Source organism: Microcebus murinus, chromosome 8 (assembly GCF_040939455.1).
Source record: "Microcebus murinus isolate Inina chromosome 8, M.murinus_Inina_mat1.0, whole genome shotgun sequence".
NCBI lineage: Eukaryota > Metazoa > Chordata > Mammalia > Primates > Cheirogaleidae > Microcebus > Microcebus murinus.
Window position 1 is genome coordinate 64,452,699 of NC_134111.1, and position 18,931 is coordinate 64,471,629.

An 18,931-nucleotide genomic window follows, 5' to 3' on the forward strand; every position below is an offset into this window, starting at 1 on the left:
CTATGATTGCCTTTGGGGTCTTCTTCATAAATTCTTTGCCTAGGCCAATGTCTAGAAGAATTTTTCCAACATTTGCTTCTAGAATTCTTATAGTTTCATGCTTTAGGTTTAAGTCAGTTATCCACCATGAGTTGATTTTTGTGAGAGGTGAAAGGTACAGATCCTGTTTCAGTCTTCTACATGTGGCTATCCAATTTTCCCAGCACCATTTATAAATAAAAATTTTTCCCCAGTGTAATTTTTGTTTGCTTTGTGAAATATTAGATGGCTATATGAGGATGGTTTTATAAAAAATACATCTGCACTAGAATGTTTATAGCAGCATAATTCACAATTGCAAAGATGTGGAAACAACCCAAGTGCCCATCAATACACGAGTGGATTAATAAAATGTAGTATATGTATACCATGGAGTACTACTCAGCTACAAAAAACAATGATGATCTACCACGTCTTGTATTATCCTGGAGAGAGCTGAAGCCCATTCTACTAAGTGAAGTATCTTGAGAATGGAAAAACAAGCACCACATGTACTCAACCAGCAAATTGGTATTAACTGATCAACACTTATGTGCACATATAGTAGTAAGATTTATTGGGTATTGGGCAGGTGGGAGGGGGTAGGAAGGGATGGGTATGTTCATACCTAGTGAGTACAGTGTACATCATCTGGGAAATGGACACACTTGAAGCTGACTGGGGTGGGGCAAAGGCAATATATGGAACCTAAATATTTGAACCCCTGTAATATGCTAAAATAAAAGAAAAAAAAAAGAAAACTGAACTTTGATCATCTTTCCTCACTTTCCCTTTAATAGTCACTCTTCTCCCATTTTATGAGAGAAAAGCAGACATGATACCATCTGCAATCTCCTTATGATGCAATGTCCCCCTTGAGTAAATACTTTGAGGCACGAAACTACGGGATTTTCCAGGATGCATAGTTCACTTGAGAATAAAGCTAAAAGGGATAAACATGTATGAACATAATTATTTGACTTGAAAAGTGGAGCAAGATGATATTTTCTAACAAAAATTAAGACTTATTTGACAATTTGGCAACCCAGATAAACTTTGGCAATTAAGTTATAGAACAGACAAATAATAAATTGAATAAGCTAAATTGGTAACTTCAAAGTTTTGGAAAAAAATACATTTAAAGTACACATACATTTAGAATTTACCAGGAATTACCTCTTTTCAACTCTTTAAACTTATGATTTTTAAAAAATGTGATGCCAACTTAAAATGTGCATCAAGGTTCATAGATTTTCAAAACTATTTCAGGGAGCACAACAGCAAAATCTTTGAAGATGGCTGCCCTAGATAGTATATGCCGACCACAGGAAAAGCAGAGATGCCAAGAGAATTTGTAGTCTCTGTGGTTATATGGTAGATGAGGGGAGACTTAGCCAAAGATTCCTAAATATTCTTTTTCCCCCTTGTTTTTAGCATGAAATGGAGTGTCTACCCCATACTAGATCATTTACCACACAAATGCCCAAAGGTATAGGTATTAATTATATTTAAAATACTTGAAAACTGAGATTCAGAAAATATATTCAAGATCACATAGCCAGTTACATAGGGAATCAAGATTCCAAATCAAGTCTGTCTGGCTCCAAAGTCCATTCTGCTACATGATGAGCCCTTAGAGTGGAAAACCCATGACATGGTAATAGACTTAGAGATGGGGAGTGACTTTTGCTTTCAGTGGTCTGACGTGTAGCCTGAGACAACTGTACAACTGCTAAAAAGGACTGGAGCTTCAGTTAGGAATATTTTTGGTTCAGCATATTCTAAAACACATCATGGAATACAATGTTTAGAAAGCCACATGGTTTATGTTCTCATAGGGCATTCATTCACTTTAGGGAGTGAGTGGAGTAGTTTAGATGTCATGCAGCTCTATTTTGGCATTCATAATTTTGTGAATGAGTTTGAAATTTAGAACACTCCTTGTGTATCCTCATCCAAAGCCTTTTTTGTTGCACCAAAGATGAAAGCAATTTTGCCGTCCTGCTCTAATATAAAAATACCATCTTACTTTGCTATATATTCAAATCTCATTTCATTTACAAGATTTACAAGTTGTGACCTTATAAAAAAGGGTTTTTAATCAGAAAAATCAGAGCTGCATTGGAGTTATGAGGACAAATGGTAGCTTTTAAGCATAACACTAAAATTATGAAGATTTCAGATTTATTTGACGTTAGATTTTTTAATCAGAGAAATTGCTCTTACACGTTCACCAACAGCACCGTCCCTTCCTGGAGTACCGTCATTACCAGCCGGACCCTATAGAGAATAATATTTGAAAACATAATTAATTAAGTAATGCAAAAAATCTCATTCCAATTGTCAGAAAAATGGCAGCATGCTTTATACCTCTCTTTTATAAACTATAAATTAGCATTTATAGAAATCTCAGTAGAAGAATGGCTTCTTATCTTTTCTATTATTTTGAATTACCATAAAATTATTAATACCTAAATTCTTCATTTCTATTTATTATTTTTTAAAAACAAAAAAATTTTCAAGTGCTTTGAAATAAATAGACAACAATTACATTCTTGCCATTTATGTTTTGTTTCTGTTACCAATGAATGGGGTTTTTTAACAAACTTTTTAAGTTTATGCAAATAATATCCTTAATGTCTTAAAATCAAATAACAGTGTTTAGCTATTAAATTATTAAATTACTTTTTAAATATACATAATCTTCTCTCCCTATTTTAGTTTGATTTTTTTTTCTGAACTATGTTTACTATTTTATCAAAAATTCCTCTGAAAACCATTGATTATTTCTTTCAAGAAAATGTGACATTAACTGTTTGGTGATTCACTCAATAGTACTAACTAGAGGACATTCCAACTTTGAACTTCTCAAATTGCCTATCAAAAATTGATTTCCTCTCAAAAGAGCCTAAAGGAACATGACATCCATTATGTTACCTTATAGTGATATTTAAGTAAAATGGTCTCTATTTACTTTGCCCTTTTCACAAGCTATAATAGTTACATTAATCCTATCACCATAAAACTTGGCAATTTTGATAAACATGCCATTACAAGATGAAATAATAACAAGGGAAAAGTGAATGGATGTGTCCTTTCACCTTTAAAACAATTTGGCAACAGTCTAAATCAACTAAAATACTTAGCTCCAGATTGGAGGAAGGTCAGTGCAAGGACACTGATCTTGTTACCTCTCCTTTATGTCATCATTAGCCAACTCTAAGGAAGTAGGATACATCAAATAACATTACCAAGAACTTTCTTAAGGTCAAATGTACAATCAATTTCTAAATTTCTAAAGCAATTTGTAAATGAAAAAGTTGTCCCCATGACACCCAGATACCAAGAGAAGAGTTACTTTCCCTGCAGTACTCACTTCTGGTCCAGGTTCCCCTACAGGACCGTTGGAGCCTGGGGGTCCCACAGGTCCAGGTGGACCCTTATCTCCTGTGGCACCAGTTGGTCCTACTTTTCCTGGTGTGCCCTGAAACATAAGTATAAATATGTCATCCACTTCTGAAGAAACTGAAGAATGTCAGTTCCCATAAAGGCTACATTTCTTCAAATGTCACCTTAGTCCCTCCTTCTATAATAATAATTTTCCATTACCTACAACACCCATGTCACTGTAAATACCTTCTCAGAAGCATGCCCACCTCCCATCACACTCCTCCTGACATATCAAAGGGACCAAAAAGCATCCTTTGCCACCAGCTCAGGTATGCATTCTGGGTTCTAATCATTTATACCATAGTCCATTCTAGCTGCCCTTTTGGAATTTGAATCACTAGTAAGACACACCCATCCTTTTTCACTCCCACTTTGCTTATTTTTATATTTGGTACTCTAGTCTCACTATTGAGAGATTTTACTTTTAGGCCCTCAGCTTACTTCTAATAATAATAATACATCCTTTAACTCCTAATTTTCTGGTTTCACATTTCTATCCAGATGTCTCCCAGTTCCAAGATCCCAGGGGTCCATCTCTCTGTCTATAGTCAATTAAAAAATCATTAATTTTTTTCTCAAGTATTGTAATTTTATAGTGATAAAATTTAGTCTCTTCAAAGCTAACATGGAATCAAACTTTTATCCATACTCCAGGGAATATGAGAGTCTTAAGCACCCTCCAGAGAACAGGAGATTACCTTCAGAGTCTTTCTTTGTAGTTCACCCCACATTCACCTCTAATATTCCTTTTGTTCAACTATGCCTTCCCTTTGATGGTTTACTGTGAAATATGCCATTTTTGTGAAGCATGTTTATTCAAAAAGACGCTACCTACTCACCAGGAGATTATCCCCCTTCTCTAGCTCCAGGGATCTTTTTAATCTTTGAAGAAAGATTTAAGAGTCACCAAAAATCCATATCCTTCTTTGCCTGCTTCTCTAGTCCCAGGGTTAAACAAATAATGTTTCAAAGACTTTGCAACGTAGTTAAGAATTTGACATTTAAGATCAAAAGATTTTTAAGATACTCGGAATGTATATCAGTACAAGACTGCTTTAATCTCTTTATTAAGCAAAAAATATCAATTCTCTCTGAAAAAAATTGTATTGCATATATCAGATGAAATATTGACCAAGGCAGCTACTCACCGCGGGGCCTGGCAGGCCAGGCATGCCTCGCTCTCCACGCTGCCCAGGCATGCCGACTATTCCTCTCTGCCCAGTAGTCCCAGCGGGGCCAGGGGGACCATCTGGACCCTAATGTTGAGGACAAACCAGAATTAGAAATTCTCCAGGGTGAAACCTATTCCAAGAAATTTATAATAAATTGATTACCGCTTTACAGGTTTTTCAGTATGAAGAAAAGATCTGTTTCACAAAACCACACTATATATAAGCAATCAGTTGTGATCCACACAGAGCCTTTAACATTATTTAAAGTTAAAAGCAGCTCATCAGTTGGAAAGGAACTTGAAGATTAATGCAAATATTGACTGAATAAAAGAGGCTACTGTTCAGAGAAATATTTTTTCCTCTTTTTAAAAAGACAAAAAGAAATTTTAAAAATAAAGACAAATGGTTATCTAAATACATTGATATTTAGAAGCATATCGATATAAAATCAAATAATACATATATTTTTTAAAGTTCTTCATATATTATCAACATTTACAAAGAATTTCCTTGGTTTAGTTTTTGGACACCATATTCATTACTGTTTTTTAGATCTCCATATAAATTAGATATATTTATAAATTATATAAATTCTCTTCTAAAGCAGAGAATTGTAAGTTATAGGGTATAATGAACTTATAGGATTTAGGAATATGCCCAGCAGATAGTTTCTTTGTGGCACTGAATTTTATGGATTTCTATTTGTAAATATCTCAACTGGAGGTTTTCTGAAACAAAGATGCCAAACTTACAGGTTGCCCGTCTTCTCCTGGGTCCCCTTTGTCCCCTGGACCACCAGGAGGGCCAGCTGGTCCTCGATCTCCCACTCGTCCATGAGAGCCGGGGTCCCCACGAAGACCTGGAGGTCCCTCCTTCCCGGGTTCCCCTAAGGGCCCCGCAGGTCCTGGAGCTCCCTAGTATAACACAGAAAGAAACACCCAGGAGGCAAAGTGAAAGCCAAGCAAGAGCAACTGATGCAATGGTGTCACCCCAGATGCAGGATGTGCTAGCCTTGTAGGTTCATTTTTCCTGTTAGATAATCAGTCATTCAGTAGAATTTTAAAAAAGCAAAACAAAACAAAACATAGCTGTGGATTAATTCCCCGGGAAAAGATCTAAGTATCATTTGCAGACAATTCCTTGTGAATCGTTATCAAAATATGGTGAAATGACTTGAATTTTCAAATATTAAGGCTGTACTCGAAACAATGAATATGTAATGTTTTATTCTGACCTGACCTTAAAATAAAAGACTAACATTTATTAAAGAAAGTTTCAGAAAAGCTTCCTAACTGAAAGGGATGATTATTAGCACATAATACTGTTAAGTATTTAGTACCAAATGTAATAATAGTCAAATATTGGGACTAAAACGAACTTGCAAATAAGCTCCTCTAAGAAATATTGGATTATTAAATATGAACTTGCTTTGATGAAATACCAGTATGAATTATTGAGATAAGAGTTGTTAAGCAGGAAAAAAAAACATTAAGGGATTAAATAAAGAACAAATAATATTTCTCATATATGTGTGTATGTGTCTATGTGTATATATGTGTATATGTGTGTCTATGTATGTGTGCATGCAATTATTCCACCATCAATGACTTGAATCATTAAGTTGACTTACAGGAGGGCCTGGAGGTCCAACTCTGCCAGCAGAACCAGGAAATCCTGTAGCACCCTAGTAATATAATATTTTATAAGCAATTTTTAAATAATAGTTAACATTTTCCTGAAATCTATATTTTCATAAAAAGTCTTAGGCCTTTAGAGTCCCTTCTATGTTTTAACCAATATGTTTTTTCATCTCATGTATTCTATATTTTTGGAAATAAATCTAGATTAATTAGTAGGAAGGGCAACTATTTTTATGTTTCTATTTCAGTTTATCTTGAACATGCACAAGTAGGACCAGAATCACATTAATATTTTATACTATCAAATTATATAAAGTGCTTTCATATTATTCATTTACCCCTTTACATAGGTAATATATTATTTATAGTACATTATGAGGCAGCTGGGTCCCCCAAACCACAAAACTGATTTGAACCTATATCTTCATCTAAGGGCCCTCTGCATTACAGTATAGTTGATACAAGCAATAATTTTTTATTACTGCTAGATGAATATTAACTTTTACATGACCAGGACACACTAAATATCTGGAACTAGCTGTGCATAATTCCCAGGGCATCAAACCAACTTACAGGTGGACCCTGGGTTCCCCGGCCACCTTTCAGTCCAGGAACACCATTAGGACCCTAAATAGAAAGAAACAAAGAAAAGAGCACTGCAGTAAAGCTAAATAGGCTGAATATACACTGCAAAATTAGACACTGTACTCAAGTTGTGACTTTTTTTTAAAAACTTACGTGAGGCCCAGGGGACCCTGCCAGCCCTTGCGGTCCAGGAGAACCTGCATCCCCCTTCTGTCCTGGCTCTCCAGGTTCCCCTTTTACTCCAGGCTGCCCATCAGGACCCTATAAACAATTGTACAAAGCAACTCATTTAAGATTTATTGGCATATTATTTCATAGTAATTATTATTAACATATCATTTAATCATATATTGTGAAATGGTGCTTTGTAATCAGTATTAAAGCATAGTAGAAAAAAAAATTGCCCAGATGAGATCTTTGAAGAAAACCTAAACAATAAGTCTATGAGCTCAAATAATGCAAACATCAATGTTAGTACCAATCTATGAAAAATGTATTGAAAATGAGAATATTCCTTAGAAAACCATAAATTTTATAGAATTCTTAATATACCTTTAAAACATAAGGCAATGATCATTAACCCCATTAACTTCATCACTATAATAAGAGGAGTATTGATTTGTAAATGAGGAACATTTAAAAATTATACCTGGGGTCCAGCAAACCCAACAGCCCCAGTTGGGCCATTTTCACCACGAGAACCCTAGGAGAAGACAAAGATTATTGTAGTTTCCACACATTATGCTAAATTGGAACAGTATTTTATAACACAATTATATAAATTTGGCATAAATTTGACATTTATATCTATAAAAATTATGCATATTGCTTGAGGAAGACCCTTAAGGGTGATATAAACATATAGGTCATAGAACAAAATTCCCAATGTCAGAAGTAGAAAAGAAGCCTCTTAATTATTTAGTAAATGAGTTGCCTACCTAGACTTAATAGATTTCATGACAGATAGTTTTTTAAGTTTAATTAGAAAAGTAAAAGCTAAAAACCAGGAATTTATAAATAGCTCAAACCAACAGGCATGGTTTTATATAAATATCAAAACAAAATGATGAGGTCCCCCCTCACTTAATCTCACACTTAAGAACATCAAAAATACTGTCACTTACAGGGTTGCCACGGGAGCCAGGAGGGCCAACTAAACCTCGAGGACCAGGTTCACCCTAGAAGGCAGATTTTAGATGGTTATTGTCCAAAGCAGTAGCAAAACATAGTACGAGTGTAGGATATTGGGCACCGTGAGGGGGCAGAGAGTAGGGGGAACTCCAAAATGACCCAGCTCAGCTACCACATGTGACAAGAGAGGAAGCTTTATGAAACAGCAGCATTCCAGCCTCATGGTTTTGAGTGCATACGGTAACAACTTGAGACTGACCTTTTCTCCAGTGGGACCTGCGGGACCTGGAGGGCCCAAGGGACCTGGAAGACCCTGTTAATTAACAGAACGTGGTTATATTGAGGGAAAAAATCTGCAGGGATCTTCATACTTAAGCAAACACATAAAAGACAAGGGACTATTTTGTTATAACCTGGCTGCTTTTGCAAATTATCTATCGTAAATTACATAATCTGTATATTTTCAAGATTTTTCTGTCTAGTCTCAAACCATTTTCACTGTCTTTTTCTCTACAGAATGTTTTAATTTCTTTTATCCAACTTAACTCATGCATACATAAAACTGTTTTCAAACACCAGTGTTAAATTAATATTATTTTTCCAGAATGATTCTGTCTTTCTTAGCCTATTTAATTTTGCTAATACTGATTTTGCAATTTGAGCATAGGTTAAAAAGGAGCTTTATTCTTTGTATAGAATAGTTTGTTCTTTAATTATAATAGCAAAATTATATGCTATTATCATAATAGCAAACTGTGTGCCAAAGCATTTGGTTTTCTTCTTCTTCTTTTTTTTTTTTTTTTTTTGAGAAGGGTTTCACTATTGCCCAGGCTGAAGTGCAGTGGCTATGGTTGCTCCTATGAAAGAATGTAGCTGGGACTATAGGCATCCCCACTAAACCTGGCTTTCTTCATTCTTTTGAAATGAAAAGGAGTGTCACCACCCAGCTACGTTAATGAGCATAGGAGAGTTACCATGTGGGGACACCACCTGGCTTTTGACTACATGTCAAGAGCCACTGACTACATGTCAAGAGCCACTGGTCTAGATTAGAGTCCTTTCTAAAACAAGTTCTCTATCTGATATTTGTGTATTGCCCCTCCATATGCAGCCCAAACATTCTCTCATCATTTAATTACAGAAATTTATCATTAAATACAGAAATTTCTGTATGTGTTACTGAAGAAACTTAAGACACAAAAATAACCTTTTAATTTTATATTTTTGACGAGAACATGAGAACTGTGTTCTAATGTTGTCTGGATCTAGAGTAGAACAATATTCTTCCAATAATTTACTTAGACACTTCCTTTAAGGATTTGATTAATATAAAAGCACTGCAGTACTTGTATTCACAGACTCTTTTCACACAGAGAAAACATGTTACTCATGTTCCCCTTACTATTAGATTACAGTAAATGCTCTGTTCTGTTTCTTTCCTGAACAAGATATTGCCCTCTTTAAAAATAAAGCAGTTGTTGCTTATGCCCTGATCTGGTTATGCTGCATTTTCAAAGTTAGTTCATAGACACAGTAGATAAGTATTTTGGACTTCCCCTTAAAATAAACTGTCAATGTATCACTTCTTCAGACAGTACTGCATTACTCACTACGTACTCCAGAACATTCATGATATAAAGTACAAAAAATATACCAGATTTACTTAGACCATTTTTAAATCAAATATTAGATTTAACTAAAAGACAAAAGATATCTTTTGTTTATAATTTGTTAAACTGTTTCACATTTAATTTAATTTTTCATAAAAAGAAAAAGTATATAATTACCATTTAGGTAAACTTGTCCTACATTTCACTGAATTTTCTTAATCAAAAGCTAATATAACCAATGTATTCACAACGTCTCAATGTGACCTTGTATTTATGGTACAACTGCTATTGCTAGGGTATAATATGACAACTAACAGCAAACCGTGTCATACTGAGACAGAAATTTTTCATCAAATATCAAGCACTAGTCCAAGAAATGTTGGATGTTTGAGCCACTGTGACTAATCACTCCTACATGAGAAAATCATTTATGCCTGAAAATATATTGTCCTTCTAGTATGATTGTCCTTTGAATTGTAAATGCATTTTAATTTTGAAGACCTAAAGTTTGTTAAATGTCTGTTTGTGACATGACACTAAACATTGTTTTGGGTCAACCATCCTTCTTGACATTCATTATTCAAACTCTTTATTGATAAAAGCACTCATCATGACTCTACAGTAAATTTCTCACCCCCAAACATCCAGTTTACTGAGAAATACTTATAACAATTCTGGGGACTCTATAAAACTCTACTTGCCTATGCTGGAATGAGACCTAAGCCAGCTTATTAGATCAACATTTCAACAGAAAAAAACATTAAATCTGAAATTAAAAGGTAATAGAGAAAGAAAGAAGGACCTCACCCTTTAAAGCACCTATCTCATAAGCAATAAATATGTGTTTTGTTTGGGTATCTCAATAATAACTTTATTTTTTGGCTCTGTCTAATTCAGGGTAAGCCAATGAGTATCCATGGTGGCTCAACATCAAATCTCAAAGGTCATCATTCTCCATATCCTCACTACCAAGAAAATGTGATTCACTTTATTTTGAAAAGTTCATGCAAATTCATAGGATAATGTAATGCTGGGTCCCAGCCCAACTAAAAACAAAAATGCTTTTACTTACTCTAGCACCATCGTTTCCAGCTGTGCCTTCAGCACCTTTCTCTCCTATGCCACCCTGGGAAGACACACAAAGAACCATTTATTCATCTAGTTATCTCTTTCCCATACTTACATGAAAGCTTCATGAGGGCAAAGTCATAATTGCCATGTGTTTAGCTGTATCCCCTTGAGCCTAGAACTGTGTCAGACACTGTGCATGTCCTCAATAAATATTTATTGAAAGAGTGAATCAATGAATGACTTGTGGCTTAGGATGGTAGAAGTAAAAGCCTGCGCAGGAAATCATTATCAGCAGAATATCTAAATGAACTGAAAAAAAAAATCAGACTTACTCTGTCACCCTTGGGGCCAGGAGTTCCTGCAATTCCTCTTTCTCCGGGCATACCTTGAAGACCTGGTGGGCCTGTATCTCCAGGGGTCCCAGTTGGACCTGGACTGCCCTAAAATGAACAAACATTAAGTGACCTTATCAATATATTAAGATTGAACCACATAAAATTGTTGTTTTAGTGAGTCAAAAAGAGTTGAATGTCAGCAATTTCATATATTTTGACTTAATGCTCATTTTTTTCATTTGGGAAAGTTATCTCTGAGTTGATCTTTTTGAAATAAAATCAGATTTGATTTTTGATTGTTGCTTTGTTTTCAACTTTTCTCTTTAGAGAAAACTGACCACTAATTCAAATAAAAATGATAGAGGTACTTTTTTTCCCCTTTCCTGCAAAGGGGAAAAAACATCATAGTAGATAATAATAAAGAAAGAATACATTACATTTAGAGAAATGTTTCATTTCTTTACTGAATCTGTGATATTGAACTGGTTTTCAAGCTAATTTAGTGACTAAATTTAAGTAGACCTTATCAATCACTCTGGACCCTGAATTTGATAAGAGATCTCATGTTATACTATCACGAAAAATTCTACTTCAACTGTTTATATTGAAGTTGGCCACATTATCTTCTACCCATCACAAAATGGTACCCAAAAGGAAAGGGGACTGATTTGTGCCTACGTATTTTCATATATGCAGTAAGCAGGATTGTGGAACCTGAGACAAGAAAAAGGGAACATATGATTAGGAAAATGTCCTAACAAATTACGCAGTTTTCTATTTCTTGCCTCTCCTTATTTAAACAAGCCATGAATAAAATTAATATAAACATGAGGAATGTGTTTGTGTATTGAGAATGTATCACCGTGTGGACTTAAACCATAATCCCCATCCCAAAGAAGAGAGTTTTCTTTTTAGCTAACTCTTTAGTTGTAAGAAAAAAGCCTACTAGGTGCTCATTAAATATTTGTTGAAGAAGAAAATGATATAATCAAATTACCTAGCAAAAACAAGAGAAATGGACTTTACTGCCAGCATGTGTTTATTGCACAATTATTTCAGAGCATCTTAAAATATGAGATCACTACGGTACTTACTTTTGGACCATCGGGACCATGTCCTCCAGCCATTCCCTTCTCACCAGGGAGTCCAGTTATTCCTGGTTCTCCTCTTTCACCAGGATTTCCTCGTTCTCCCTAGTACAACATTGGATTGTGAAATAATCTCAATACTTGATCTAAAAATGGGTTCAGAATGTTTCTTTAAAAAATGGCTTCTACTGGGGGAAAATTAAGGAATGAGCCATTACTAAACCTCAATTTTCTAACTTAGTGATAAGAAATAAACTTGAAGCAAGGTTATGCCTGTTTCACAGGACAAAATATTTCTTATAATATTTATTTTTATCTGATAGGAAAATTTAATGCTTAAAATAAATCCCAGTTTAAGATAAATGATTCCTTTTTAAATTGAACCCCGCAGGAAACAAAATTAATCACAAAGCAAAAAAAATACTTACTCTAGGTCCTAATGGGCCAACTGCTCCAGGATCTCCAGGAACACCCTATAAATACATTTTATTTTTAAATGGAGCAAAAGCTTTGAGCCAGCTTTTAGGCATTTATTAGAAATGTTTCTATATCATACACCTAATTTCTTTTAGTGTGCCATTAGAAAGCTGAATAAGTCCACAATATTAAAGAAAGAAAAATATGTATACTTTTATAAATGATGGAATATCACATCTATTAGATAGAAACATTTTTCCAGAAGACATTAAAAATATATATTAAATATAAAAAATACCTGAATGTTTGATTTTTGGCAATGAGAACATGCAAAGTATTATATCACAAAGATAGTACATTAGTTTTTTTAGAGACAAAAAATATATGCTAAATGCCTTTTATTTCCTAATGGAACATGAAAAAGTTTAAATAGAAGTGATAGAAAAATTATGAAATACTTTTTCTTTAAATAGAACCAATTCAATTCTATTCAATTTAGTAAATCTTTCTTGAGCCTATATTATGGAAAAAGCATTCTACTAGGAATTGTGGGCTCAATCTAGCGCAAACATATCTACAAAATTTCAGTTTATTCTTAAGTAAAGTTTGTCATTTTGAAACCTCTCTCTCTGATAAAGATGATTATTTTATCAAGTAATCCTCTGATCTTATTCCCTGAAATTGATGGTCCTCACTGTGGCATGATCTTCCTAAAATCCAAATCTGATGATATTGTTCCCTCTTTAAAAGCCCTTCACCAGTTTCCCATTACTCCAATGATGTGGGACAAATTAGACCCAAACTAAGACCCTCCATAATCTGGCCTCTGATTCTCCCTCTAGCCTCATTTCTACCCTCTTTACATGGCAATACTCATTCCTGATTTAGTAAACTTTTTTCAGTGCCTTAAACTAGAAGCCTTTGCACCTGTTCTTCTCATTTCACAGAGTATTTTCTTACCTTTTCTCCTCCACCTTTAACAACATTCATCCTTCATAACTGATACAAGATATCACTTAGTCTTGGGAGCCCCCCTTGAAGTCTGAATTAGAAGCAGATTTTATGTTTCCATACATATAGTGCTACCCCTATCATAGCATTTATTAATAGAACACACTGTTATTAAAACTGTCTTTTTATACTCTCCATCTCCTACTATACTATAGTATAAAGGCAAGGTCCATATTCATTTTGTTCAGCCAGTTAAGGCCAGTGCTTAGTAGAATCAAGTACAAAGAGCATTCAGGAAATATTTATTGAATGGTTAAACAAGCAAATGGATCACATACAGAAAAATAAATAAATCGATATGTCAGCAAAATGACAGAAATAAAGTGGTTAATATCTGTTCATAATTGTTTATAAATACTCCAGTAAAACTTTATAGTTATGTAAAAGTATATTTTAGTGATTAAGAACATGATCTTGGGAAGCAGATGATCTAGGTTCAAATCATATCAGCTTTGTGATTTTGTGAAAGTTATCTAACATCTGTGTGCTTGTTTCCTTATTTGTAAAATGGAGATTATAAGAGTACTATGTACTCTTGTACTATTTTGAAGATTCAAAGAAATACTATATGTAAAAAAAAACAGAATAGAGCCTCACTCATAAAAAATAATACTATGAGCCAGCAATTTGTAGCGTTGCTATTATTATTACTCAAACACTTACCTGATCACCTGGCTTTCCACCTTCCCCTGGAGGCCCTGGAGGACCAGGAAGCCCCTAAAACAAAAGTAAGAAAATAAAATTGTGAATCTATGAAAGTTTAGTAGACTACTAGTATTAATAGTTCACCTTTTACAATTCATGGAGTCTCCAAGACTATATCTTCAAGCAAAAGATACTGTTCAGAAATGTAAAAAAACCTACTTCTAAAAAGCACAGCAGCTAGTCAATTTATAGGGGTAGAATTTCATTTGGACACCACTTAGCAAAAAAGAAATAATAATATAACAGGAAGTTCTTCACACCTGTAGAGTTTTTTGTGGCTTTGAGAAGAATATTTTAGACTGCTAAAATATTCAATTCAGTCCAAAAAGCTGTTTTCACAAATTATGATTATCCCTGCTATTAAATAATATACATACCAATATATGTGGATGAATCATGAAAACTTGTTCAATAAAAATTTTTAGTCACTATGCCAGTAAAACTAGACCAGACTTAAACTTTCTTGTGATATCAGGAAAAGTTTTATCCCTGATATATTTTTATTATTATTATTTTTCATTGTTTTGTTAATAGTTTGGGGGTTTTATCAATTTTTTAGGTAAGTTCATTCCTTTTCTTTAAATAAAAATGTTTGATTTTATCCAAATGTCTATCCTATATCTACTAAAAGAGGGATTACTTATTTGGGAAATTGTAGAATTTCACATCATTTGGCCATACCTTTTTATGTTTTAAAAAAGCATTTTAGTTAATGAATAAAGAAATGGAAAATTGAATTAGTGCATACCTGAAAGCCAGTGGGGCCTGGAGGTCCCTGTTCTCCTCTTTCTCCAGCTAGACCCTAAGTCATGAAGGAAAGAAAATCATGAATGCAGCCAGTGCCAAGTGGTAAAGCTATTAGTACAAACATATACACACGCACACACACACATATATATGTATGTTTGTTTCCTGTTTATGTGAACCATAAGAAGAATTGATATTCCAGTCACATTTTTCACTTTAGCCAGGTAATAAACTAGTATTAAAAGTCATTTAATAGTATTGTTTGAAGTCCCTGCAGATAAGAAAATATTAGACCTTCTAAAGCCAGTGAAATGACTGATAAAATGTATTTATTTTTTATCTAAACATAAAATATCTGGAGCCAACAATAAAATTATGGGGAAATTAGATAAATTGAATATAGAAAAACCTATTACTTTTGCATATCTAATTTAAAAGGGTAATATTTATATTGTAGTTTATTTCTAAGTGTCATAAGAATTATTATGACTTCAAAACTAGAATGACTAAGAAAAGCAAAGCTAACATTTTAGAAAGATATTTAAACTGCCCCACCCCAAAACAAATAAATGTGCCAAAATGTTTATTTCAATAAACACTTAATTTTAAAATCCTGCAATGAAGATATAACCTCAAAGGATAAATATTATCCCTTTTTCTCCTCAAAAATGGCTTAAATAAATTTTTATAAGATATGTTATTGGAAGAAGGTAGCTATAATTCAGTATTTAAATATTTTAAATAGAAAAACTATACAATATTTGTCAAAAACTATTTTCCTCAGTTGATATACTCTCCAACTGTGACATGTAAAGACAATGAGGATGCCTTTTCCATCAGATTTTAAAAGTTTAAAAAGAAAAGACTAATCATTATATTTAAAAAGAGAGAAGACGCCATACCACAAGAATCAAAAGAAAATCTATAACTGAAATTCTTTAATCCCATACAATTTTATTCACTTTCCCTGAAACTTATAAGTAAAGTCTTGCACCAATATCATTGAAAAATGCAATGCATATGCACATGCTTGCTACAGGATCACATACCGGGGGTCCCACAGGGCCAGAAGGACCAACTTCACCATCTTTTCCAGGAGCTCCCTAGTATCACATAGAGATAATTCGTGAGCTGAGGCCATGCATGAGAATTTGGATAGTGTCATATCTTTTTTTTTTTTTTCTTTAGCAGAAAATGTGTTTTTACCCTCTGCCCAGGAACACCAGCATTTCCTGCTTCTCCAGGTTTCCCGGGGTCACCCTGAAGAATAAATGAAGCCATTCCAAAAATTCAATCAATTTGGTAAAAACATACCTGCTCCAAAGGACGATTATGATGGGATGGCAAATATATTATACGCTGTACTCACACTGCTACCTTTGGGGCCTGGAAGACCCATACTCCCAGGCTGCCCTCTGATTCCTATGGAGCCTGGAGGACCTGGACGGCCATCTTCTCCCGGAGCGCCCTACGGAATTGGCAGCAGCCATGTAAGTTTCACATAAATTCTAAATATCTCCTCGCCCAGATTGCCACGTCCCTTGCTCACAATAAGTTATATAAATTTATATATAAATTTATTTATATATAATATAAATATATATATATAAATTATATTAAATTATTCTATTTTTTATCTTAATGAATCAGGACAGTTGAATGGTTTTTAAAACCATTATATATTATATATATTAAATTTTATATATATATATTTTTATATATATATTTATATATATTTTATATATATACATTATTATATATTAAATATATAATATATAAATTATATTAAATTATCCTATTTTTTTATCTTAATGAATCAGAACAGTTGAATGGTTTTTAAAAACCAACAAAGTACTTCAATATTTAGAACAGAGATTTTATTCTTATTCTAGACATAAGCCTCATCTTCATATCTCCTGATACTCTCATAATAATAGGATAAACATTTCTCTCTTCTTTCATTTACTCTGGTTTGTGGTAGTGAAACTTCAGGACTTTTCAATTTCACACTGCAGTATAAGGTAAGGGCTTAGAATATATAAACTGTCAAAATCCATACCTAATTATCTCTTAAACATATAAAATCAAAAGGATATCAAGAGATGGTAATATTTCTAACAGATGGATTTCACTAATATTGAAAAATGTATTATTTCAACTTTTTCACCAATGTCAGGAAAGCAATTTCAATCTCAAACATTGATCTCAATAAAATTTGATCTATATTTTGGTCAATGTGAAAATATACAGATACTAAGAATTTGCTTCCAGGAGGCATTTTAAGTATGTGAATGCTATCATCATCCACATGATCAATAACATTAACTTCAAATAAATATCATTTAAGCTGTGTGTTTACTGAAAAACATTAATGGTTGTGGATATTTGTTTAAATTACTTACTAAAGGTCCAAGTTTCCCTTCAGGACCTTGAACACCAGGATTTCCTGTCAGACCCTGAAAATGAAAAGCAATTGTCAGTTCACTGCTGATCTGCAATTGAAATAAAGATTCTAAAGAGGAAAAATAGCACTACATTGTTGACAACTGAATAGAAGGGCAATCTCATGGTTCCAATAAATTTTCAAGTGATGTTTTGTTAAAATAATATTTATCAGGAATTCTCTGCTAAAAGTCAAACAAGTTGTCTGTTAACAAGTAAAGACTAAAGATTGACACACAGGATTTTTTTCTGATGCCTAGTGGTAAAGCTATAATGCATACTCCTTCACGAAAGAGAGACTAGAAGTTACTGTGTTTTCTATACAAGATAAAAAACAAATCAGTATTTAAAAAACAATGAATCAGATCAAAACCATAAAGACAAAGAAATGTTCCAAGTTTATAAAGCAAACTAAATTAAAAACAAACAAAGCAAGCTTTCAAGGCATGCTCAGGAGCATTTCTCCTGGGCTGAGAAAGTAAACAACTGCCTTGTTCTTACCCGAGCACCTGGAAGCCCAGGTTCTCCTAAACGTCCTGGATCCCCCTGGCCTCCTTTAGGTCCTGAAGAACCTACAGGACCCCGCTCTCCTTGAGCACCCTATACCAAACAAAGCAGGTATGTCAGAAAAGTATTCAGGGAAACAAAAGCAAGCATAATTAAAATTATAGTTTTACAAATCAAGGCACTAATATAACATACAAATATTTTGTCAAAGAAGTTACAAAGACTTTGAACACAACGTCACTGCACATTTAGATCTAATTTGGACTCCTTGTAGAATAGTAGTTTTTCATCATTAACTGATAAAAGTTGTGATTAGAGTTTCACTCTAAAAATTCATATTTTTAAAAAACCAGAATAGTGAAAGAGTCTTAATTTCCAACTAAAGGGAACATATATATATTCACTGAAAAGTTAAAAAAAAAAAGCTCTTATATTCCTCCAATTACTGTCCTTCTACCTTACACCTCTTAAAGCAGCAATTATACAATAGGAGTTTGGAGTTAGACCTGACATCTGAGTCTACCTCCTTTCTGGATCTGGATCTATGTGAACCACAGCTAGATCACCATGCTGGAAAACTGCATCTTTGGGAGCACCACCCTCATGAGTATCAACATTGCTGGGGTAACCTCACCTTTGGTCCAGGTAAACCATCAGAGCCTGGAAAACCGCGATTGCCAGGAGCACCCTACAAATGACCAAAATATGATACTTATTTCTTGATATTTTTGCCATATATAATAAATAGGTAATTTTATTTTTAAAACAATAAAGTTTTAGGAGCTGTGATCAAAACCAATATGGCACTCTCTCTCTCTCGATATATATATATACATATATATGAATATATATTTATATGTATGAAAAAATTGACTACATAGAATAAATTTTAAATTTTGAAGATAATATAAATACAAAGCCAAATAATTCTTCAAATCAAGAAATACTATAACAATTCATTGTAAAATTAAACATAGAGAAAAACTGATATCTAGATATGAG

General features: G+C 33.6%; 1 protein-coding gene across 1 annotated transcript in view; it reads right to left on the reverse strand.

Annotated features, from left to right (window-relative positions):
* The window catches only part of COL5A2 (collagen type V alpha 2 chain), a 140,925-nt gene that overhangs the window by 12,240 nt on the left and 109,754 nt on the right, over nucleotides 1-18,931 (reverse strand). The window contains exons 24-45 of the mRNA XM_012777011.2: nucleotides 18,564-18,617; nucleotides 17,924-18,022; nucleotides 17,383-17,436; nucleotides 16,350-16,448; nucleotides 16,187-16,240; nucleotides 16,030-16,083; nucleotides 14,982-15,035; nucleotides 14,192-14,245; nucleotides 12,529-12,573; nucleotides 12,107-12,205; nucleotides 11,010-11,117; nucleotides 10,679-10,732; nucleotides 8,256-8,309; nucleotides 7,990-8,043; nucleotides 7,515-7,568; nucleotides 7,019-7,126; nucleotides 6,854-6,907; nucleotides 6,271-6,324; nucleotides 5,393-5,554; nucleotides 4,617-4,724; nucleotides 3,395-3,502; nucleotides 2,245-2,298 (exon numbers count right to left, since the gene is read on the reverse strand). Of these exons, the coding sequence (XP_012632465.2) occupies nucleotides 2,245-2,298; nucleotides 3,395-3,502; nucleotides 4,617-4,724; nucleotides 5,393-5,554; nucleotides 6,271-6,324; nucleotides 6,854-6,907; nucleotides 7,019-7,126; nucleotides 7,515-7,568; nucleotides 7,990-8,043; nucleotides 8,256-8,309; nucleotides 10,679-10,732; nucleotides 11,010-11,117; nucleotides 12,107-12,205; nucleotides 12,529-12,573; nucleotides 14,192-14,245; nucleotides 14,982-15,035; nucleotides 16,030-16,083; nucleotides 16,187-16,240; nucleotides 16,350-16,448; nucleotides 17,383-17,436; nucleotides 17,924-18,022; nucleotides 18,564-18,617 (1,638 nt within the window). The remainder of the gene's footprint in view (nucleotides 1-2,244; nucleotides 2,299-3,394; nucleotides 3,503-4,616; nucleotides 4,725-5,392; nucleotides 5,555-6,270; nucleotides 6,325-6,853; nucleotides 6,908-7,018; nucleotides 7,127-7,514; nucleotides 7,569-7,989; nucleotides 8,044-8,255; nucleotides 8,310-10,678; nucleotides 10,733-11,009; nucleotides 11,118-12,106; nucleotides 12,206-12,528; nucleotides 12,574-14,191; nucleotides 14,246-14,981; nucleotides 15,036-16,029; nucleotides 16,084-16,186; nucleotides 16,241-16,349; nucleotides 16,449-17,382; nucleotides 17,437-17,923; nucleotides 18,023-18,563; nucleotides 18,618-18,931) is intronic.